The sequence below is a fragment of the Coregonus clupeaformis genome, chromosome 9, assembly GCF_020615455.1.
Source record: "Coregonus clupeaformis isolate EN_2021a chromosome 9, ASM2061545v1, whole genome shotgun sequence".
Lineage (NCBI taxonomy): Eukaryota > Metazoa > Chordata > Actinopteri > Salmoniformes > Salmonidae > Coregonus > Coregonus clupeaformis.
The window spans coordinates 23,928,609-23,952,054 of NC_059200.1; the positions used below are offsets into that span (position 1 = coordinate 23,928,609).

The following is a 23,446-nucleotide window of genomic DNA, read 5'->3' on the forward strand; positions in this document are numbered from 1 at the left end:
GACATTGTGAACTTTTTTGTTGATTTCACATTGAATTCACGTTAGTTGACAACTCAACCAAATATAAATCAAAAATAGACATTGAACTGCCGTCTGTGCCCAGTGGTTGTAATGTTACCTGCCTTGCTTTTGTGGTTTGTGCAAAGCTGTTGTTGTTGTCTTATATTTTGTTACATGTATGTTCTTCATTATTGGTGTGTAGAAAATGGAAGTCGGAGCCAGTATCTAGATTACTCTGATCAAGACATAAAAAATATATATATAATTTACAGCCATCAACTACTTACTTCCTCATCTCATGCTTACTGTAACATTTGTCATTTTCAAAAAATCAACAGTCTAAAGATCAACTGGTCCTGACTGGTTGGCATAGAAGTTCTCCATAAAGCCACATGGCGGTGCTATAGAGCAATGATAAGCACCAGATTAACTCCATATGATGCTAGAGAGGTTTTCACCGTGTAACAGCATAAAGATTGAAGTGTTGTGACAACAGCTTGGGTTCATTGATACGTCAGAAAAATCTGAACACTCTCTTGCTGACAGCTTACATTTTTTGTTTCAGACTTCTCAGATCTATGTCCTGTCTGTGATGACTCATATTGGGTGGGCTGGAGTTTAGTTGGGGCAGGAAGAAGTAAACTATAATCTGATCGGAAATGGAAACTTACATTTGAACTTAAAGGGGCAATCAGCAGTTGCTACATCCATTATTGGACTTATACATTTATGATATGTACCCATTGATTATTTAAGAATACAACTGTTGAGACTTCTAGCTCACTCAGGAAAAGAAAAAATAGAAAATAATAATATATATATAAAAATAGATAAAAGAGAAGCAAATGGGTCTGATGTGTTCAATTAAATGGGGAATGAGTGATTTCTTTAAGTTTCTTAGATGCTCGGATATGTTACGTTATGTGCTAATGCGCAGCTTCACTAGAGACTTAAATTATGGCACCTGGTAATCATTTCACGACAGACAATCATCAGGAGCACACAGCCCGTTGGTATGTAACTGCGAACTACTCACAGTCTAGTATTAATGTTTAAGTCACTTATATGTTTGAGCACTGAACGTTTACCTCACTGTGTCGGTGTTAGTTGGCCGAGAGTAACTTGTGGCTCGCTGGGTGCGGTAGCTCAGCGACCCAGATGCTGTATAGCATTAGGCTATCATTATCAGCCATTTGCGTTGTGCTGATTGTTCAGAGCACTCTGCTTGTTTCTGGTGGCGGTGGTGATAGCGGTGGTTTGGTTCGGTGATCCATGGTGGAGCGCCGCGTTGTGTTGCGTTTGTGCATGGGTGGGTCCTTTGGACAAGGCATGTGGTGGCATGGGTTCTGTGTCCTGTGGCAGCATCCGTGGCAACGGCGGAGTCGCTGTGCGCATGCTCCTCTGGCGCTAGGCATTCTGGGTGATGTAGTCATTTTTTACATTTACATTTTAGTCATTTAGCAGACGCTCTTATCCAGAGCGACTTACAGGAGCAATTAGGGTTAAGTGCCTTGCTCAAGGGCACATCGACAGATTTTTCACCTAGTTGGCTCGGGGATTAGAACCAGCGACCTTTCGGTTACTGGCACAACGCGCTTAACCACTAAGCTACCTGCCGTCAATGCTGTTTTAAGCCTGATTAGCCACATTTTGATGGTGTTGTAGGCTTATTTGATTTTCATTATTTACATTATTATTATATTATATTATTTGAATAATATTTACATTATATATTTGAATAATATTGTCATTATTTGTTTGTTGTAATTCAGGTTTATGACCTGTGGTCATATGATTTAAAATAAAATTAAGGACAAAACACGAGTCATGACATTGTGTGCTTCCTGGTGAGCCTTTTCGGAGGGCTAAATAACGAAAAATCCGAACAGTCATAAACCAAGGTTCTCCTTTTACATGGATAATGCAAGGACTAGAACATTCGTCATGAGACTAACTTCTGATAAGCTAACAGTCCACCCATAAAGCTGTCTGCTCATCTGCTGACTTACTAGGCAAATCATTAATGAGTGAAAGCCAAGAAGAGGATAGAGTCTACAGTTAAAGGACTACTTAAAACCCAGTTGGCGGATAACACTTGAACTTAAGTTAAACGCTAGAAAAGTTGGCAAGATGGCAGCATCAGAGGAGGAGCTGATGAGGCTAAAACAGAAGCGGTCAGCAGCCCAGACTGCGTTCACTAGAAGAGCCAATTACCTCGCCTCCAGAGCTAGTGCACTGGGGGAAAGTGAAATGAGAAGTGAGTGGAGGAACTTTAAAGTGGATCACTCCAGAGTCAGAGATGCAGGGTTTGAGTATGCCACGGCCCTGAGAGAAGTGGACGACGATGAAGTCAAAAAGAAGGCGGAAAACATTGACGGAAAAACAGCAGAATGTGACTGTAAGTTTGATGAAACTGAACAAATAATCCTGATCAACTTCTGGACAAGGTTCGCTGAGGCGGAAATTACCACCCTCACTGAAGAGGCTGGATCAGCCATGGACCAGGCCGAGGCAACCGATCACCACCATATGACCAGGAGGGAATGTGAATTGATTCATAGGAACCTGGAACGGGAGGTCTACAACTTCGAACGAGGATTGGATGAGTGGAAAGATTTGATCCCTCGTCCAAGGCAACAGAGTCAAAGGACCAGATCCGGAAGATGAAGAAAAGGCGTGAAAAACTGTGGGATGAGTGGGCATGGAAAGGCGGTTCTCAATCCGACGACGAAGAGAAACTGGGAAGAGTGAAAATTGTGGAGCAGGAGGAGCCAGTTGGGGCTTACAACTACAGGCCCCAGATCAGCCTAGAACGTGCACGTTTGCCCATGTTTGCTGGTAATATGAGGGATTACTACCGCTGGAAAGCTGAATGGGAGGACTTGCAACGTCTGGGAAACCCTCATGGATTGGAAAATGTGAGGAAATTCCATCTCTTGGGAAGCCTAGATGAAAAAGTCAAGAGGGACCTCGTATTGTCCAGCTGTGGATCCGCCAACGACGTGTTCAGGCTCCTGGACAACAAGTACGGAAATAAGCCGAAAATAGTGCTGCTGATTGCACAAGAAGTGCAAGGACTTTTCCCCATCAAAGGAAACCATCCGAGGAAGACAATCGAACTGATTCAAGCCGTGGAGAGAGCTCTTCATGACCTACAAGTCTTAGGGGAGGAAGATGCTGTGAAGAACCGAGTGGTTGTGCAGTCGATTGAAAGTAAGCTTCCTGACTCCCTGAAATAAAAGTGGTTAACACACAAAAATGACCCTGGAAGCGGGTTTTCACCACGCAACCACTTCGACTGTCTACTGCAATACTTGAAAAAGCAGGAGGACATTCTCGAGGAGCTAGACCAGCTACAGCCTAGCCTGGCGGACAATACTGAGAGGTCAAGCGAAAAGAAAAACGAAAGGAGGGCCACATCAGGAAACACCCTAAAGGGCTCTCAACCAAACTCATGCATCACATGTGGAGACAACCAGCACGGAGGTAGGCTGTTCGCCTGCAAGGTCTTCAAGAAGCTCAATCTGACAGGCAAGAAGGCTTAGCTTAGGAGAGCAGTAGCATGCTTTAAGTGCTTGCGCCTTCATGGTGACGATGGCGGCTGCACACAAAAGTATCTATGCTCAAAGGATGACTGTCAGAAAGAGGGCTCTTCAGACCACAATTACTTGCTCTGTCCAAAGCCACAGATCAAGAAGAAAGAGGAAAAGAGCGGAGAGCAGAGCGAGGCAAAATTGGGGAAAAAGGGGCTTGGACTAACCAACAAACAGGAGGAGCTCCTTGCCAAACTTTCTCCAGAGCTGCGAGCAGAGTTCAAAGAAGCCTTTTCAAATAAGATCACGACAAAAGTGTGTGCTAGCACTGGTTGTGAGCCAAAAGAGTGCCCTGTCATAATGATGCTGTTGGATGTGACGACAAACTCTGGCCAGCTAGTCGGTACGTTGATTGATCTCGCTTCAGATACTAATTATATCTCTAATAAAGCAGCAGAGTGTCTTAAGCTAAATGGTGAGAACATTAAGTTGATTGTCCAAGGTGTTGGAGGGATGGAGAAAACCATTACTACCAAGAAGTATACCCTGAGGCTGAGAGTAAAAACTCCCAAAGGTACAATAGCAGAGCACAAACTCCTTTGTTACGGCTTGGAAGATGTTGCGAAGGTGAACCAGGCTGTCACACCACAGCAACTGCAGAAGTTCTTTCCAAATGTTCCACTCAAGGACTTGGTCCGGCCCGAAAAGATCGACCTGTTGATTAGCCACAGGGAGGGTCGCCTGGTCCCACAGCCAGTCAGAGTAGTTGGAGACCTCGTCCTCTGGGATGGCCCCCTTGGGAAGACTGTTGGTGGAATGCATCCTGACCTCTTTGAAGTGATAGACCTAGCAGTGCACAGGTCTGAAACACATTTCGCTATGTCAATGAGAACAGCTTCAAGGGCGTACAAAGAGATTCTCGTGAAGACGGAAGGACCCAGTGGCGTTTCGGTGGAAGAAGAAGACGCAATCCTCCGAAACACTGCAACTACCAACAAATACGTTTTTGAATGGTTCAAGTGGGACAGTATTGGCGACGCCTGTGACCCTCAGTGTGGTGGCTGCAGATGTGGTAGGTGCCCCCCTGGAGGCAAGAAAATGACCCTAGGAGAGGAAAGAGACTTGGAGAAAATAAAGGAATGTCTCACCTACGTGCAAGCTGACAAGCACAGCAAATCCCCTCACTGGGACGCAGCTTACCCGTGGAAAGGAGACCCCGCAACGCTGCCTGACAATCGACGTGCAGTGGAAGCGACCTTTTTAAACACTGAGAAACGACTTTAGAGGGAGCCGGAATGGAAGGCTGCGTACAAAGAGCAAATCCACGATATGGTCTCAAGAGGGGCTGCCGTTAAAGTCACCCAAGAGGAAATCGATAGCTGGAAGGGACCTAAGTGGTATATCAGTCATTTAGTTGCTCCTAATCCTCACTCAACCACTACCCCTGTAAGAATCGTCTGGAACAGTAGCCAAGAATTCATGGGAATAAGTTTAAATGACCTACTGTACAAGGGTCCTGATGTTCTAAATCAGATAAGGGGCGTGCTTCTGAGATTCAGGACTGGGTTGTACGCCGCCCTGGGCGATGTGAAAAAAATGTACAACTCTGTCTGGCTAGAAGACAAAGAAGTACACCTCCATTGATTCCTCTGGAGAGACAATCCTGAGGAGGTGATCGAAGTCTTTGCTGTCGTCAGGGTCAACATTGCCGATAAACCTGCTGGTTGTTTCGCCCAGGTGGCAATGAGAGAAACAGCCAAACTGCCCCAGTTTGCAGCCATGGTTGAGGAGCGCAGAGTTGTGGTAGAAGATAGTTATGTGGATGACATCTTGACGTCCCACAATGACTTGCGGATACTGGAGAAAATCACCAAAGGAGTGGAAAATATCTTAAAGGCTGGAGGCTTCTCCCTTAAGCCATGGGTCTTATCAGGCCAAAGTGGGAGGTCCGCAACCACAACTGATGCCAGTATCAGTAAGACAACTGTGAGTGTGCCCAAAACGCTTGTGTTACCCAACCAGATGCGGGACGAAGAAAGCAAAGCACTTGGAGTCGGCTATGAACCAGAGACTGACAAACTTCGTGTAATGACCTCCGTAAATTTCTCAAAGAAGAGAGGAAAGATGAGGACAGGAGTCGATTTGCGCGGAGAGGAAGTCCGAGGTAAAACTCCAAACCCATTGACCCGTCGGATGCTGCTAAGCCAGATCGCTGTCTTGCCACACCCGCAAAGCAGAAAGGGGTGATGCTTGTGAGAGAAGCTTACCAAGAAGCGAGTATAAGCAGTCCAGTTAAGGACACTTGGGATGACCCACTCTCACCAAAACTACGGGAGGCTTCCATAAGACTCCTCGAAGAATATGTGAGACTTGCCCAGATCAGGTTCGAAAGAAGCCTCACACCAACCGGAACCATAGGCCATCCAATGGGAGTCACGTTTTCAGATGGGAGTGAGGCTTCCTACGGCGTGGTGCTCTATCTCCGTTGGGAGATGCAGAATGGGGTCGTAGTGAGGCTGGTTGAGTCAAAAGCAAAGCTTACCCCTCTCAACCAGAAAGGAGACGTGATTAAGGCAGAGGTATGTGGTGCTGTCTTTTCGATCCGCCTGAGAAAATACCTTGTAAAGCACTGCCGCATCAAGGTCGCACGCTGGGTCCACTTCGTGGATAGGCAAACAATCCTGGGAGCAATTCACAAGGATAGCTATGGCTACCAAACTTTCTTCGCTAACCGCATCGGAGAGATCCAGAAGGCTGGACCAGTGGAAGACTGGAGGTGGATTGAGGGCAACCTGAACATAGCAGACATCATCACAAGGGGAGCAACTCCTGAGGAACTCGATGAAGGGTCAGAGTGGCAACAAGGCCCAGAGTTCCTGAGTTGGCCTGAGGCTGAGTGGCCTGTGAAAACGGCCAGTGAGATAGTGACCAGCGTGGCTGATGACGTTAAAAGGTTGCAGAGAAGAGCATTCTCAGCTGTAGTCACCAGGTCTCAGGCAGAGAAATCCTCAGGCCCCAGCAATACTGATGTTGGGGCAAACTTGCAAGACTCCGCACCGCAACCGCAGATGAAAGACCAAGGTCCAACTCCAGCAGTAGAGAGGCCAACGAGGAAGCCCTGGGGTGTAGCTCTAGTGCACCTTGTTGGGCCCAAACGATTCAGTAGCTTGTCTAAATTGTGTGGAACAATCGCCTGGGTTCGAAGGGCTGCAGAGTCCTGGCTGAGGACAAGCTACCAAGCCTCGAGCTCAGCAAAGTGGGAGGTGAGGGGCCCCAGGCTGTCTGTGGGAGAGAGAACGGCAGCTTTCCAAGACCTAGCCCTTGCGGCCCAAGACGGCGTGAACTTTCAGGATACGACCTTAAACCGCCTTGTTGTGATTAAAGATGACAACAATGGACTCTTACTTTGTGGTGGTAGAGTCCAGTCTTGGAATGAAGACGGAACCGCTGTACCTTTTAATCCCGTTCCGGTCGTGGCTGGGGGCCTTGCTTGCGAGGGAAGCTCACGAAGCGAATCATGAAGGGGTGGCTGCCACACTGCTGCACACTAAAAGAAAGGCCTGGGTTGTGCAAGGTCGGTGGACAGTGAAGAAGGTGGTTAACAGGTGCATCACTTGCAAGAAGCAAAGAGCCCGGCTGTGCCAGCAAGTGATGAGCTCTCTTCCTCAGGAACGTACCAGTAGAGCGAACCCATTCGAGTATACTACACTAGACCTCTTTGGACCCTTTGAAGTGAGGGACGCTGTTAAGAAAAGAACCAAGAAAAAGGTCTGGGGAGTCGTGTATTGTTGCATGACTTCCAGAGCCGTCCATGCTGATCTCGTCGACGACCAGTCTTCTGAGAGCTTTCTTCAGGCCTACTCCCGGTTCACTGCTCTGAGGGGGCATCCCAAAAAGCTATGGTCAGACAGAGGCACAAACTTCGTGGGCGCCAGGCCTGCTCTGAGGGAGCTACACAAGCACCTGGCCTGTTTGCAGAAGGCATCCGTTGAAGACAAGGCTGCCAGAAATAGTACAGAGTGGCAATGGGACTTTCATCCTGCAGACTCGCCACACAGGAATGGAGTAGCAGAGGCAGCTGTCAAGCTCCTTAAAAGAGCTCTTAACAGTCTTGGCGGAACAACTGGCTGCTACACCTGGGGGGAGTTCCAGACCCTTCTCTACTCTGCAGCCAACTTGACTAATGAGCGACCCATCGACGCCAGGGCACAGGAACAAGAGGACTCAGTGGAGTACTTGACCCCCAACTCACTTATCCTGGGGCGCACCGGACAGGGAGGAGACATACACGGAATCGACATGGAAACCCGCTCTTGGCGGAGACTGAGGGCTGTCCAGGCTGGAGTCGACAGGTTCTGGAAGAAATGGAGTGAACTGGCAGGACCAAACTTGTTCATACGACACAAGTGGCACCGAGCAGAGAGAAGTATCAAGGTTGGAGACGTAGTCTGGATTGCGGACCAGAACGCCCTAAGGGGGCAGTTCCGGCTCGGCCGGGTTGCTACAACATATCCAGACGAGAAGGGGGTTGTCCGGGATGCGGACATAACAACCTGCATGGGTCTTCCTGCTCCCATGGTTCCCAGGGCCCGGAGAAAGGACTCTAACATGCACACGACAATCGTCATTCGCAGGGATGTGCGGAGGTTGGTGATCTTGATTCCTGCTGAAGACCAAGAGGAGGTAAGATAAGTCCTCGCCATGGGTACCCAAAGACTGTGACTCTGTGTTCTTTGCTTAGCTAGCGGGTAACCCTGGGAGGCAACTGAGTGCTTCAAGGGCAAACCTACACTCAGTAGGAGGAAAGGTGGTGGAGCCTACCTCCTTAGTTAATACATATTTGTTTGTAAATGCCTTTAGTTTGAAATTCTCACTGAGAGACTCAAGAGACTGTGCCCTCCTTGGATCTTTGATCAGTCGGCCAAGTGGGAGGTGTTGAGACTTCTAGCTCACTCAGGAAAAGAAAAAAGAGAAAATAATAATATATATATAAATAGATAAAAGAGAAGCAAATGGGTCTGATGTGTTCAATTAAATGGGGAATGAGTGATTTCTTTAAGTTTCTTAGATGCTCGGATATGTTACGTTATGTGCGCATGCGCAGCTTCACTAGAGACTTAAATTATGGCACCTGGTAATCATTTCACGACAGACAATCATCAGGAGCACACAGCTCGTTGGTATGTAACTGCGAACTACTCACAGTCTAGTATTAATGTTTAAGTCACTTATATGTTTGAGCACTGAACGTTTACCTCACTGTGTCGGTGTTAGTTGGCCGAGAGTAACTTGTGGCTCGCTGGGTGCGGTAGCGCAGCGACCCAGATGCTGTATAGCATTAGGCTATCATTATCAGCCATTTGCGTTGTGCTGATTGTTCAGAGCACTCTGCTGGTTTCTGGTGGCGGTGGTGATAGCGGTGGTTTGGTTCGGTGATCCATGGTGGAGCGCCGCGTTGTGTTGCGTTTGTGCATGGGTGGGTCCTTTGGACAAGGCATGTGGTGGCATGGGTTCTGTGTCCTGTGGCAGCATCCGTGGCAACGGCGGAGTCGCTGTGCGCATGCTCCTCTGGCGCTAGGCATTCTGGGTGATGTAGTCAATGCTGTTTTAAGCCTGATTAGCCACATTTTTGATGGTGTTGTAGGCTTATTTGATTTTCATTATTTACATTATTATTATATTATATTATTTGAATAATATTTACAATATATATTTAAATAATATATTGTCATTAGTTGTTTGTTGTAATTCAGGTTTATGACCTGTGGTCATATGATTTAAAATAAAATTAAGGACAAAACACGAGTCATGACATTGTGTGCTTCCTGGTGAGCCTTTTCGGAGGGCTAAATAACGAAAAATCCGAACAACTTATGAACGCCTCATGAGCTTAGTTCAACTGTCGTATCCCATCAGAACCCAAAATATAAGCTTTTTTTACTCCAATGTTTGTAAACAAAGTAAATGTAAACAAATATCATATAGCCTCAAAAAACGTTTATATCATGGATGTTCAACCCCTTAGCTTTTAACAGAAACAGGGGCGGAGTGCACACTTTCTTATTGTTTCAACTGCTGATTTCCCCTTTAAGTACCCTTCTAGCCTCTGACTGTGTTTACACAGGCAGCCCAATTCTCTCTTTTTTTTCACTAATTGGTCTTTTGATCAAACATGATCAGCTTTGAAAAAAATCTGATGTGAAAAAATCTGATATTTTTGGTCAAAAGACCAATTAGTGGAAATAAGATTAGAATTGGGCTGCCTTGTAGACGCAGCCCTTGTGTAGACGCATTTCCTCCTAAGCAATGTAGGAGCCATAGAAATAGGATGACTAGAATGGACAAAGCCCCTCAGACAACAGCAATTTAACAGTATACTCAAGGGAATAATGTATGTTCTAGTAACTCTATTTCTATCCTTAGACCTGGAATCTGCCTTGTCTTGTATAGCTTCATCTGTTTCATGGGTCAATGCTAGTGGTTTGTCTAATAATTACTCTGTAATGTTATACTGTACCATCCTCTAATCTCTGATGTTCATTTTATAAAATAAATACATTATATTTTGATCAGAAGCTGTCTTCTTGGTCATTGATAGCGCATGATGTCACACTTCTCAGAAAACGACACATACTGTATATCAGAGAGAATGTATATTCTAATTCAGTTATTTTAAACATCAAACTAATAGCAAAAGAGCAAACATAATTCCCTTGTCTAGCATATTCTCACATGAATGGAAAAAACAGACATCCTAAATAATAATTATAATATTAATATTTAATTTGTACACCTGTTTTTGCTTTGTCATTATGGGGTATTGTGTGTAGATTGATGAGGGGGAAAACAATTTAATCCATTGTAGAATAAGGCTGTAACGTAACAAAATGTGGAAAAAGTCAAGGATTCTGAATACTTCCATAATGCACTGTAAAGAAGCAAATAAAGCAAAAATCAGACATTGTTTTTCCATTGGAATTTGGTGTGCTTTTACATCGATGAAAGAATAGTGTTAACACATTGGAAATTCAACTAACTTTTGCCCGTCTTTTTGAGTTGGTGAATATAGGTTGTAATCTCATTGATCAACATCTAGACCAAGTATTACCCAATTATCCACGTTGAAATTACGTGGTTAGCCCAGTGGGTACTTTCAAAACTAGTTCTTGAGTCATATTTTACATTTGACATTTTAGTCATTTAGCAGACGCTCTCATCCAGAGTGACTTACAGTTAGAGAGTGCATACATTTATCATACTGGCTGATCTTGTCACATACTCACATCTATTTTGGCTCTTCCGATCACGTGCTATCCTTGCAACGCTCCATTATAAATTACAAATTCGAATGACAACAAATTACTTCAGATGTCACTAAGTTGTTGTTGTTACTCGGTTAATAAAGAAGATCTGAGAGATGGGGTAAGTTTTATGCACATTTTCTGTTAAAATTTCAGGTATGCCTACAATTCTTGTGTAGCACCTTTGAAATAATTGACTTGGGAAAACATACTTGGATACCGTGATTCTATTTTCAGATTTGTTTAATTTATTTGTATTACTTTTTGACACCCCTCTTTTTCATGACTGTAGAAACTAAGGATCAACATTCTGAATATATTGAAGGTGCTAATATTTGAATTGAAATTCAGTTAATATACTCCCATGGTATATAGAAAAATGTATGCTCTCACTAAAACTGTAAGTCGCTCTGGATAAGAGCGTCTGCTAAATGACTAAAATGTAAAATGTAAGTGAGACTGTTGTCATTAATTATGAATGGTTCTGAGAATGACCTCACTGATAAAACTCAGTGCTATGCTCAGTTAAATTGAAACATAACATTTGAAAATTGTGTGTATTAAGTATCAAACAATTCCTCCCCTAGGTACAAAATGAACGAGGATTCCGCAGAGGTGTACGACGATTACTATTATGATGACTATTTTTACGTGGTCAATGAAACTCTTCAACTGGAGCAGGGAAATCAGCCCATTCGGGTGGTGTCCATTGTCATCTACAGCATCGTGTGCATCCTCGGTATCCCAGGCAACGCCTTTGTCATCTGGATAGCTGGAGTGAAGATGAAGAGGACAGTCAACACCGTCTGGTTTGTAAACCTGGCTGTAGCAGACCTCCTCTGCTGTTTCTCCATACCCTTCCGCATAGCTGTGATCAAACTGGAACTCCACTGGCCGTTCGGAGAGGCTATGTGCAAGGTTATGCCCTCGGTAATGTACCTCAACATGTTCGCCAGCGTCTTCACTCTGGTTCTGATCAGCCTAGACCGCTTTGTCCTGGTCATACGGCCCGTATGGGCCCAGAACCACCGGAAAATCACACTGGCGTGGCTGCAGTGTGGTCTGGCCTGGTTCCTGGCCATGCTCCTCAGTCTCCCCGACATGATCCATAATCAGACCATCAATATTGATGACAACTTAATTAGGTGCGGCAGTTCTTCCTTCAGCTTCTCCTCGCATATGCAAGCCAAAATTTTCTCCAGGCTGGTCCTCGGCTTCCTCGTTCCCCTGTTGGTCATCGCTGTCTGCTACCTGCTCATCGGCAGGAGGGTGAGCAGAGGTCGCTTCAAGTCACAGAGGGTCTTACAGGTCATTCTGAGCGTGGTGGCAGCATTCTTTGTGTGCTGGCTGCCGTATCACATCATAGCTCTTTTGATTTTGTATAGGTTAGAGTCCTTTGAAGTGGTGGCTCTGTACCCCCTGGGACGCTCTCTGGCCTATGTCAACAGCTGCCTCAACCCTATCCTGTACGTGTTCATCGGACAGGACTTCAAGGAGATTGTCAAGGTCTCTCTCCGTAAAGTATTTGAGAATGTCTTCAGCGAGGATGTCTGATAACGGGTGATAATTCTCCTGGGACGTATTCATAATCAGCATACTTAGGTGATAGGGCATGTGTTGTCTTTATCTTAATAATAATACATGAATTCTTATGCTGGTACTTGATCACAAAACATGATAACTTGTTGAATTAATAAAATGAGAATGATCTGTTTTGCAAAATTGTGTTTATTTTACAAGCAACAAAGTAATAACCAATTATTTATATACAGTGAGGGAAAAAAGTATTTGATCCCCTGCTGATTTTGTACGTTTGCCCACTGACAAAGAAATGATCAGTCTATAATTTGAATGGTAGGTTTATTTGAACAGTGAGAGACAGAATAACAACAAAAAATCAAGAAAAACGCATGTCAAAAATGTTATAAATTGATTTGCATTTTAATGAGGGAAATAAGTATTTGACCCCTCTGCAAAACATGACTTAGTACTTGGTGGCAAAACCCTTGTTGGCAATCACAGAGGTCAGACGTTTCTTGTAGTTGGCCACCAGGTTTGCACACATCTCAGGAGGGATTTTGTCCCACTCCTCTTTGCAGATCTTCTCCAAGTCATTAAGGTTTCGAGGCTGACGTTTGGCAACTCGAACCTTCAGCTCCCTCCACAGATTTTCTATGGGATTAAGGTCTGGAGACTGGCTAGGCCACTCCAGGACCTTAATGTGCTTCTTCTTGAGCCACTCCTTTGTTGCCTTGGCCGTGTGTTTTGGGTCATTGTCATGCTGGAATACCCATCCACGACCCATTTTCAATGCCCTGGCTGAGGGAAGGAGGTTCTCAACCAAGATTTGACGGTACATGGCCCCGTCCATCGTCCCTTTGATGTGGTGAAGTTGTCCTGTCCCCTTAGCAGAAAAACACCCCCAAAGCATAATGTTTCCACCTCCATGTTTGACGGTGGGGATGGTGTTCTTGGGGTCATAGGCAGCATTCCTCCTCCTCCAAACACGACGAGTTGAGTTGATGCCAAAGAGCTCGATTTTGGTCTCATCTGACCACAACACTTTCACCCAGTTCTCCTCTGAATCATTCAGATGTTCATTGGCAAAGTTCAGACGGGCCTGTATATGTGCTTTCTTGAGCAGGGGGGACCTTGCGGGCGCTGCAGGATTTCAGTCCTTCACGGCGTAGTGTGTTACCAATTGTTTTCTTGGTGACTATGGTCCCAGCTGCCTTGAGATCATTGACAAGATCCTCCCGTGTAGTTCTGGGCTGATTCCTCACCGTTCTCATGATCATTGCAACTCCACGAGGTGAGATCTTGCATGGAGCCCCAGGCCGAGGGAGATTGACAGTTATTTTGTGTTTCTTCCATTTGCGAATAATCGCACCAACTGTTGTCACCTTCTCACCAAGCTGCTTGCCGATGGTCTTGTAGCCCATTCCAGTCTTGTGTAGGTCTACAATCTTGTCCCTGACATCCTTGGAGAGCTCTTTGGTCCTGGCCTTGGTGGAGAGTTTGGAATCTGATTGATTGATTGCTTCTGTGGACAGGTGTCTTTTATACAGGTAACAAACTGAGATTAGGAGCACTCCCTTTAAGAGTGTGCTCCTAATCTCAGCTCGTTACCTGTATAAAATACACCTGGGAGCCAGAAATCTTTCTGATTGAGAGGGGGTCAAATACTTATTTCCCTCATTAAAATGCAAATCAATGTATAACATTTTTCACATGTGTTTTTCTGGATTTTTGTGTTGTTATTCTGTCTCTCACTGTTCAAATAAACCTACCATTAAAATTATAGACTGATCATTTCTTTGTCAGTGGGCAAACAAAATCATCAGGGGATCAAATACTTTTTTCCCTCACAGTATACACTGGATGACTGAAAGGGGGCGCTATGTTGAAGCCACATGCCTCCATCTTGGCACTCCCCACCATTGTAAAAAATATTTTGGAAGCTATAGAAATGCATGTAATAATGTCTACATTTGTTTTGGCACGTTTATTCTATTACAACCATCTTAATTCATACTTTTAAATTATATTATGTGAGCTTAACATAAATATATATATAAATATATATATTTTCCTTTAACTGTGATTTCTTTTGAAAGTTCTCGTGTTACTGTCCCCATTTACAACAACAAAAATACTTATATACATGTAATTTTGTCCTTTCATAAACATTTAATTGAAAAACCGTTGAATTCCTATGGAGGACTCCTCCTTCTCAGGAGTGCCAATATGGCTGACTGGTGGCTTCAATGCCTCTCACTAGCCAATACATAGCATCTGCAATCCAGGGTTGATATACATCACTGGTAATAACCCACACGGCAAAAACTGGTTGAATCAACGTTGTTTCCACGTGATTTGGGCTTGTAAGTAATCATTTCACGGTAAGATCTAAACCTGTTGTATTCGGCGCATGTGACTAATAAAATAAAAAATACATTTGATTTGAACAAAATAATTCAATGTGATGACATTGAATCAATATGGAAAACTGATTTGGATTTGATTAAAGTCATCAACGTAAGCGAAATTCATATTTTTTATTTTAACATAAATCCAATGATATTGTGAACTTTTTTGTTGATTTCACATTGAATTCACGTTAGTTGACAACTCAACCAAATATAAATCAAAAATAGACATTGAACTGCCGTCTGTGCCCAGTGGTTGTAATGTTACCTGCCTTGCTTTTGTGGTTTGTGCAAAGCTGTTGTTATTGTCTTAGATTTTGTTACATGTATGTTCTTCATTATTGGTGTGTAGAAAATGGAAGTCGGAGCCAGTATCTAGATTACTCTGATCAAGACATAAAAAAAATATATATATATAATTTACAGCCATCAACCACTTACTTCCTCATCTCATGCTTACTGTAATATTTGTCATTTTCAAAAAATCAACAGTTTAAAGATCAACTGGTCCTGGCTGGTTGGCATAGAAGTTCTCCACAAAGCCACATAGCGGTGCTATAGAGCAATGATAAGCATCAGACTAACCCCATATGATGCTAGAGAGGTTTTCACTGTGTAACAGCATAAAGATTGAAGTGTTGTGACAACAGCTTGGGTTCATTTATATGTCAGAAAAATCTGAACACTCTCTTGCTGACAGCTTACATTTTTTGTTTCAGACTTCTCAGATCTATGTCCTGTCTGTGATGACTCATATTGGGTGGGCTAGAGTTTAGTTGGGGCAGGAAGAAGTAAACTATTATCTGATCGGAAATGGAAACTTACATTTGAATTTAAAGGGGCAATCAGCAGTTGCTACATCCATTATTGGACTTATACATTTATGATATGTACCCATTGATAATTTAAGAATACAACTTATGAACGCCTCATGAGCTTAGTTCAACTGTCGTACCCCATCAGAACCCAAAATATAAGCTTTTTTTACTCCAATGTTTGTAAACAAAGTAAATGTAAACAAGTATCATATAGCCTCAAAAAACGTTGATATCATGGATGTTCAACCCCTTAGCTTTTAACAGAAACAGGGGCGGAGTGCACACTTTCTTATTGTTTCAACTGCTGATTTCCCCTTTAAGTACCCTTCTAGCCTCTGACTGTGTTTACACAGGCAGCCCAATTCTCTCTTTTTTTTCACTAATTGGTCTTTTGATCAAACATGATCAGCTTTGAAAAAAATCTGATGTGAAAAAATCTGATATTATTGGTCAAAAGACCAATTAGTGGAAATAAGATTAGAATTGGGCTGCCTTGTAGACGCAGCCCTTGTGTAGACGCATTTCCTCCTAAACAATATAGGAGCCATAGAAATAGGATGACTAGAATGGACAAAGCCCCTCAGACAACAGCAATTTAACAGTATACTCAAGGGAATAATGTATGTTCTAGTAACTCTATTTCTATCCTTAGACCTGGAATCTGCCTTGTCTTGTATAGCTTCATCTGTTTCATGGATCAATGCTAGTGGTTTGTCTAATAATTACTCTGTAATGTTATACTGTACCATCCTCTAATCTCTGATGTTCATTTTATAAAATAAATACATTATATTTTGATCAGAAGCAGTCTTCTTGGTCATTGATAACGCATGATGTCACACTTCTCAGAAAACGACACATACTGTATATCAGAGAGAATGTATATTCTAATTCAGTTATTTTAAACATCAAACTAATAGCAAAAGAGCAAACATAATTCCCTTGTCTAGCATATTCTCACATGAATGGAAAAAACAGACATCCTAAATAATAATTATAATATTAATATTTAATTTGTACACCTGTTTTTGCTTTGTCATTATGGGGTATTGTGTGTAGATTGATGAGGGGGAAAACAATTTAATCCAGTGTAGAATAAGGCTGTAACGTAACAAAATGTGGAAAAAGTCAAGGATTCTGAATACTTCCATAATGCACTGTAAAGAAGCAACTAAAGCAAAAATCAGACATTGTTTTTCCATTGGAATTTGGTGTGCTTTTACATCGATGAAAGAATAGTGTTAACACATTGGAAATTCAACTAACTTTTGCCCGTCTTTTTGAGTTGGTGAATATAGGTTGTAATCTCATTGATCAACATCTAGACCAAGTATTACCCAATTATCCACATTGAAATTACGTGGTTAGCCCAGTGGGTACTTTCAAAACTAGTTCTTGAGTCATATTTTACATTTGACATTTTAGTCATTTAGCATACGCTCTCATCCAGAGTGACTTACAGTTAGTGAGTGCATACATTTATCATACTGGCTGATCTTGTCACGTACTCACATCTATTTTGCCTCTTCCGATCACGTGCTATCCTTGCAACACTCCATTATAAATTACAAATTCGAATGACAACAAATTACTTTTCAGATGTCACTAAGTTGTTGTTACTCGGTTAATAAAGAAGATCTGAGAGATTGGGTAAGTTTTATGCACATTTTCTGTTAAAATTTCAGGTATGCCTACAATTCTTGTGTAGCACCTTTGAAATAATTGACTTGGGAAAACATACTTGGATACCGTGATTCTATTTTCAGATTTGTTTTATTTATTTGTATTACTTTTTGACACCCCTCTTTTTCATGACTGTAGAAACTAAGGATCAACATTCTGAATATATTGAAGGTGCTAATATTTGAATTGAAATTCAGTTAATATACTCCCATGGTAAATAGAAAAATTCATGCACTCACTAAAACTGTAAGTCGCTCTGGATAAGAGCGTCTGCTAAATGACTAAAATGTAAAATGTAAGTGAGACTGTTGTCATTAATTATGAATGGTTCTGAGAATGACCTCACTGATAAAACTCAGTGCTATGCTCAGTTAAATTGAAACATAACATTTGAAAATTGTGTGTATTAAGTATCAAACAATTCCTCCCCTAGGTACAAAATGAACGAGGATTTCGCAGAGCTGTACGACGATTACTATTATGATGACTATAATTACATGTTTAATGAAACTCATCAACTGGAGCAGGGAAATCAGCCCATTCGGGTGGTGTCCATTGTCATCTACAGCATCGTGTGCATCCTCGGTATCCCAGGCAACGCCTTTGTCATCTGAATAGCTGGAGTGAAGATGAAGAGGACAGTCAACACCGTCTGGTTTGTAAACCTGGCTGTAGCAGACCTCCTCTGCTGTTTCTCCATACCCTTCCGCATAGCTGTGATCAAACTGGAACTCAACTGGCCGTTCGGAGAGGCTATGTGCAAGGTTATGCCCTCGGTAATGTACCTCAACATGTTCGCCAGCGTCTTCACTCTGGTTCTGATCAGCCTAGACCGCTTTGTCACACTGGCATGGCTGCAGTGTGGTCTGGCCTGGTTCCTGGCCATGCTCCTCAGTCTCCCCGACATGATCCATAATCAGACCATCAATATTGATGACAACTTAATTAGGTGCTGCAGTTCTTCCTTCAGCTTCTCCTCGCATATGCAAGCCAAAATGTTCTCCAGGCTGGTCCTCGGCTTCCTCGTTCCCCTGTTGGTCATCGCTGTCTGCTACCTGCTCATCGGCAGGAGGGTGAGCAGAGGTCGCTTCAAGTCACAGAGGGTCTTACAGGTCATTCTGAGTGTGGTGGCAGCATTCTTTGTGTGCTGGCTGCCGTATCACATCATAGTTCTTTTGATTTTGTATAGGTTAGAGTCCTTTGAAGTGGTGGCTCTGTACCCCCTGGGACGCTCTCTGGCCTATGTCAACAGCTGCCTCAACCCTATCCTGTACGTGTTCATCGGACAGGACTTCAAGGAGATTGTCAAGGTCTCTCTCCGTAAAGTATTTGAGAATGTCTTCAGCGAGGATGTCTGATAACGGGTGATAATTCTCCTGGGACGTATTCATAATCAGCATACTTAGGTGATAGGGCATGTGTTGTCTTTATCTTCATAATAATACATGAATTCTTATGCTGGTACTTGATCACAAAACATGATGACTTGTTGAATTAATAAAATGAGAATGATCTGTTTTGCAAAATTGTGGTTATTTTACAAGCAACAAAGTAATAACCAATTATTTATATACAGTGAGGGAAAAAAGTATTTGATCCCCTGCTGATTTTGTACGTTTGCCCACTGACAAAGACATGATCAGTCTATAATTTGAATGGTGGGTTTATTTGAACAGTGACAGACAGAATAACAACAAAAACATCCAGAAAAACGCATGTCAAAAATGTTATAAATTGATTTGCATTTTAATCAGGGAAATAAGTATTTGACCCCTCTGCAAAACATGGCTTAGTACTTGGTGGCAAAACCCTAGTTGGCAATCACAGAGATCAGACGTTTCTTGTAGTTGGCCACCAGGTTTGCACACATCTCAGGAGGGATTTTGTCCCACTCCTCTTTGCAGATCTTCTCCAAGTCATTAAGGTTTCGAGGCTGACGTTTGGCAACTCAAACCTTCAGCTCCCTCCACAGATTTTCTATGGGATTAAGGTCTGGAGACTGGCTAGGCCACTCCAGGACCTTAATGTGCTTCTTCTTGAGCCACTCCTTTGTTGCCTTGGCCGTGTGTTTTGGGTCATTGTCATGCTGGAATACCCATCCACGACCCATTTTCAATGCCCTGGCTGAGGGAAGGAGGTTCTCACCCAAGATTTGACGGTACATGGCCCCGTCCATCGTCCCTTTGATGTGATGAAGTTGTCCTGTCCCCTTAGCAGAAAAACACCCCCAAAGCATAATGTTTCCACCTCCATGTTTGACGGTGGGGATGGTGTTCTTGGGGTCATAGGCAGCATTCCTCCTCCTCCAAACACGGCGAGTTGAGTTGATGCCAAAGTTCAGACGGGCCTGTATATGTGCTTTCTTAAGCAGGGGGACCTTGCGGGCGCTGCAGGATTTCAGTCCTTCACGGCGTAGTGTGTTACCAATTGTTTTCTTGGTGACTATGGTCCCAGCTGCCTTGAGATCATTGACAAGATCCTCCCGTGTAGTTCTGGGCTTTCCTCACCGTTCTCATGATCATTGCAACTCCACGAGGTGAGATCTTGCATGGAGCCCCAGGCCGAGGGAGATTGACAGTTATTTTGTGTTTCTTCCATTTGCGAATAATCGCACCAACTGTTGTCACCTTCTCACCAAGCTGCTTGCCGATGGTCTTGTAGCCCATTCCAGTCTTGTGTAGGTCTACAATCTTGTCCCTGACATCCTTGGAGAGCTCTTTGGTCCTGGCCATGGTGGAGAGTTTGGAATCTGATTGATTGATTGCTTCTGTGGACAGGTGTCTTTTATACAGGTAACAAACTGAGATTAGGAGCACTCCCTTTAAGAGTGTGCTCCTAATCTCAGCTCGTTACCTGTATAAAAGACACCTGGGAGCCAGAAATCTTTCTGATTGAGAGGGGGTCAAATACTTATTTCCCTCATTAAAATGCAAATCAATGTATAACATTTTTCACGTGTGTTTTTCTGGATTTTTTTGTTGTTATTCTGTCTCTCACTGTTCAAATAAACCTACCATTAAAATTATAGACTGATCATTTCTTTGTCAGTGGGCAAACATACAAAATCAGCAGGGGATCAAATACTTTTTTCCCTCACAGTATACACTGGATGACTGAAAGTGGGCGCTATGTTGAAGCCACATGCCTCCATCTTGGCACTCCCCACCATTGTAAAAAATAATTTGGAAGCTATAGAAATGCATGTAATAATGTCTACATTTGTTTTGGCACGTTTATTCTATTACAACCATCTTAATTCATACTTTTAAATTATATTATGTGAGCTAAACATAAATATATATATAAATATATATATTTTCCTTTAACTGTGATTTCTTTTGAAAGTTCTCGTGTTACTGTCCCCATTTACAACAACAAAAATACTTAAATACATGTAATTTTGTCCTTTCATAAACATTTAATTGAAATACCGTTGAATTGCTATGGAGGACTCCTCCTTCTCGGGAGTGCCAATATGGCTGACTGGTGGCTTCAATGCCTCTCACTAGCCAATACATAGCATCTGCAATCCAGGGTTGATATACATCACTGGTAATAACACACTCGGCAAAAACTGGTTGAATCAACGTTGTTTCCACGTGATTTGGGCTTTTGATTTGATTTGAACAAAATAATTCAATGTGATGACATTTAATCAATATGGAAAACTGATTTGGATTTGATAAAAGTCATCAACGTAAGCGAAATTCATATTTTTTCTTTTAACATAAATCCAATGATATTGTGAACTTTTTTGTTGATTTCACATTGAATTCACGTTAGTTGACAACTCAACCAAGTGTAAATCAAAAATAGACATTGAACTGCCGTCTGTGCCCAGTGGTTGTAATGTTACCTGCATTACTTTTGTGGTTTGTGCAAAGCTGTTGTTGTTGTCTTATATTTTGTTACATGTATGTTCTTCATTATTGGTGTGTAGAAAATGGAAGTCGGAGCCAGTATCTAGATTACTCTGATCAAGACATAAAAAAAAAATATATATATATATAATTTACAGCCATCAACCACTTACTTCCTCATCTCATGCTTACTGTAATATTTGTCATTTTCAAAAAATCAACAGTTTAAAGATCAACTGGTCCTGGCTGGTTGGCATAGAAGTTCTCCACAAAGCCACATAGCAGTACTATAGAGCAATGATAAGCATCAGACTAACCCCATATGATGCTAGAGAGGTTTTCACCGTGTAACAGCATAAAGATTGGAGTGTTGTGACAACAGCTTGGGTTCATTTATATGTCAGAAAAATCTGAACACTCTCTTGCTGACAGCTTACATTTTTTGTTTCAGACTTCTCAGATCTATGTCCTGTCTGTGATGACTCATATTGGGTGGGCTGGAGTTTAGTTGGGGCAGGAAGAAGTGAACTATTATCTGATCGGAAATGGAAACTTACATTTGAACTTAAAGGGGCAATCAGCAGTTGCTACATCCATTATTGGACTTATACATTTATATGATATGTACCCATTGATTATTTAAGAATACAACTTATGAACGCCTCATGAGCTTAGTTCAACTGTCGTACCCCATCAGAACCCAAAACATAAGCTTTTTTTACTCCAATGTTTGTAAACAAAGTAAATGTAAACAAATATCATATAGAATCAAAAAACGTTGATATCATGGATGTTCAACCCCTTAGCTTTTAACAGAAACAGGGGCGGAGTGCACACGTTCTTATTGTTTCAACTGCTGATTTCCCCTTTAAGTACCCTTCTAGCCTCTGACTGTGTTTACACAGGCAGCCCAATTCTCTCTTTTTTTTCACTAATTGGTCTTTTGATCAAACATGATCAGCTTTGAAAAAAATCTGATGTGAAAAAATCTGATATTATTGGTCAAAAGACCAATTAGTGGAAATAAGATTAGAATTGGGCTGCCTTGTAGACGCAGCCCTTGTGTAGATGCATTTCCTCCTAAACAATATAGGAGCCATAGAAATAGGATGACTAGAATGGACAAAGCCCCTCAGACAACAGCAATTTAACAGTATACTCAAGGGAATAATGTATGTTCTAGTAACTCTATTTCTATCCTTAGACCTGGAATCTGCCTTGTCTTGTATAGCTTCATCTGTTTCATGGGTCAATGCTAGTGGTTTGTCTAATAATTACTCTGTAATGTTATACTGTACCATCCTCTAATCTCTGATGTTCATTTTATAAAATAAATACATTATATTTTGATCAGAAGCAGTCTTCTTGGTCATTGATAACGCATGATGTCACACTTCTCAGAAAACGACACATACTGTATATCAGAGAGAATGTATATTCTAATTCAGTTATTTTAAACATCAAACTAATAGCAAAAGAGCAAACATAATTCCCTTGTCTAGCATATTCTCACATGAATGGAAAAAACAGACATCCTAAATAATAATTATAATATTAATATTTAATTTGTACACCTGTTTTTGCTTTGTCATTATGGGGTATTGTGTGTAGATTGATGAGGGGGAAAACAATTTAATCCAGTGTAGAATAAGGCTGTAACGTAACAAAATGTGGAAAAAGTCAAGGATTCTGAATACTTCCATAATGCACTGTAAAGAAGCAACTAAAGCAAAAATCAGACATTGTTTTTCCATTGGAATTTGGTGTGCTTTTACATCGATGAAAGAATATTGTTAACACATTGGAAATTCAACTAACTTTTGCCCGTCTTTTTGAGTTGGTGAATATAGGTTGTAATCTCATTGATCAACATCTAGACCAAGTATTACCCAATTATCCACGTTGAAATTACGTGGTTTGCCCAGTGGGTACTTTCAAAACTAGTTCTTGAGTCATATTTTACATTTGACATTTTAGTCATTTAGCATACGCTCTCATCCAGAGTGACTTACAGTTAGTGAGTGCATACATTTATCATACTGGCTGATCTTGTCACGTACTCACATCTATTTTGCCTCTTCCGATCACGTGCTATCCTTGCAACACTCCATTATAAATTACAAATTCGAATGACAACAAATTACTTTTCAGATGTCACTAAGTTGTTGTTACTCGGTTAATAAAGAAGATCTGAGAGATCGTAAGTTTTATGCACATTTTCTGTTAAAATTTCAGGTATGCCTACAATTCTTGTGTAGCACCTTTGAAATAATTGACTTGGGAAAACATACTTGGATACCGTGATTCTATTTTCAGATTTGT

General features: G+C 42.1%; 1 protein-coding gene across 1 annotated transcript; it reads left to right on the top strand.

Annotated features, from left to right (window-relative positions):
* Positions 1-17,715: 17,715 nt before the first annotated feature.
* On the top strand, positions 17,716-18,747 carry LOC121574310 (C3a anaphylatoxin chemotactic receptor-like). The gene has a single exon (XM_041886923.1). It carries the CDS (start codon positions 17,894-17,896, stop codon positions 18,620-18,622), a length of 729 nt encoding a protein of 242 aa, XP_041742857.1. The 5' UTR covers positions 17,716-17,893; the 3' UTR covers positions 18,623-18,747.
* The last annotated feature ends 4,699 nt before the right edge of the window (positions 18,748-23,446 follow it).

Bases quoted from the DNA above. Each gene is read 5' to 3' on its own strand.
- LOC121574310 (XM_041886923.1), top strand. From the start codon at position 17,894: ATGAAGAGGACAGTCAACACCGTCTGGTTTGTAAACCTGGCTGTAGCA.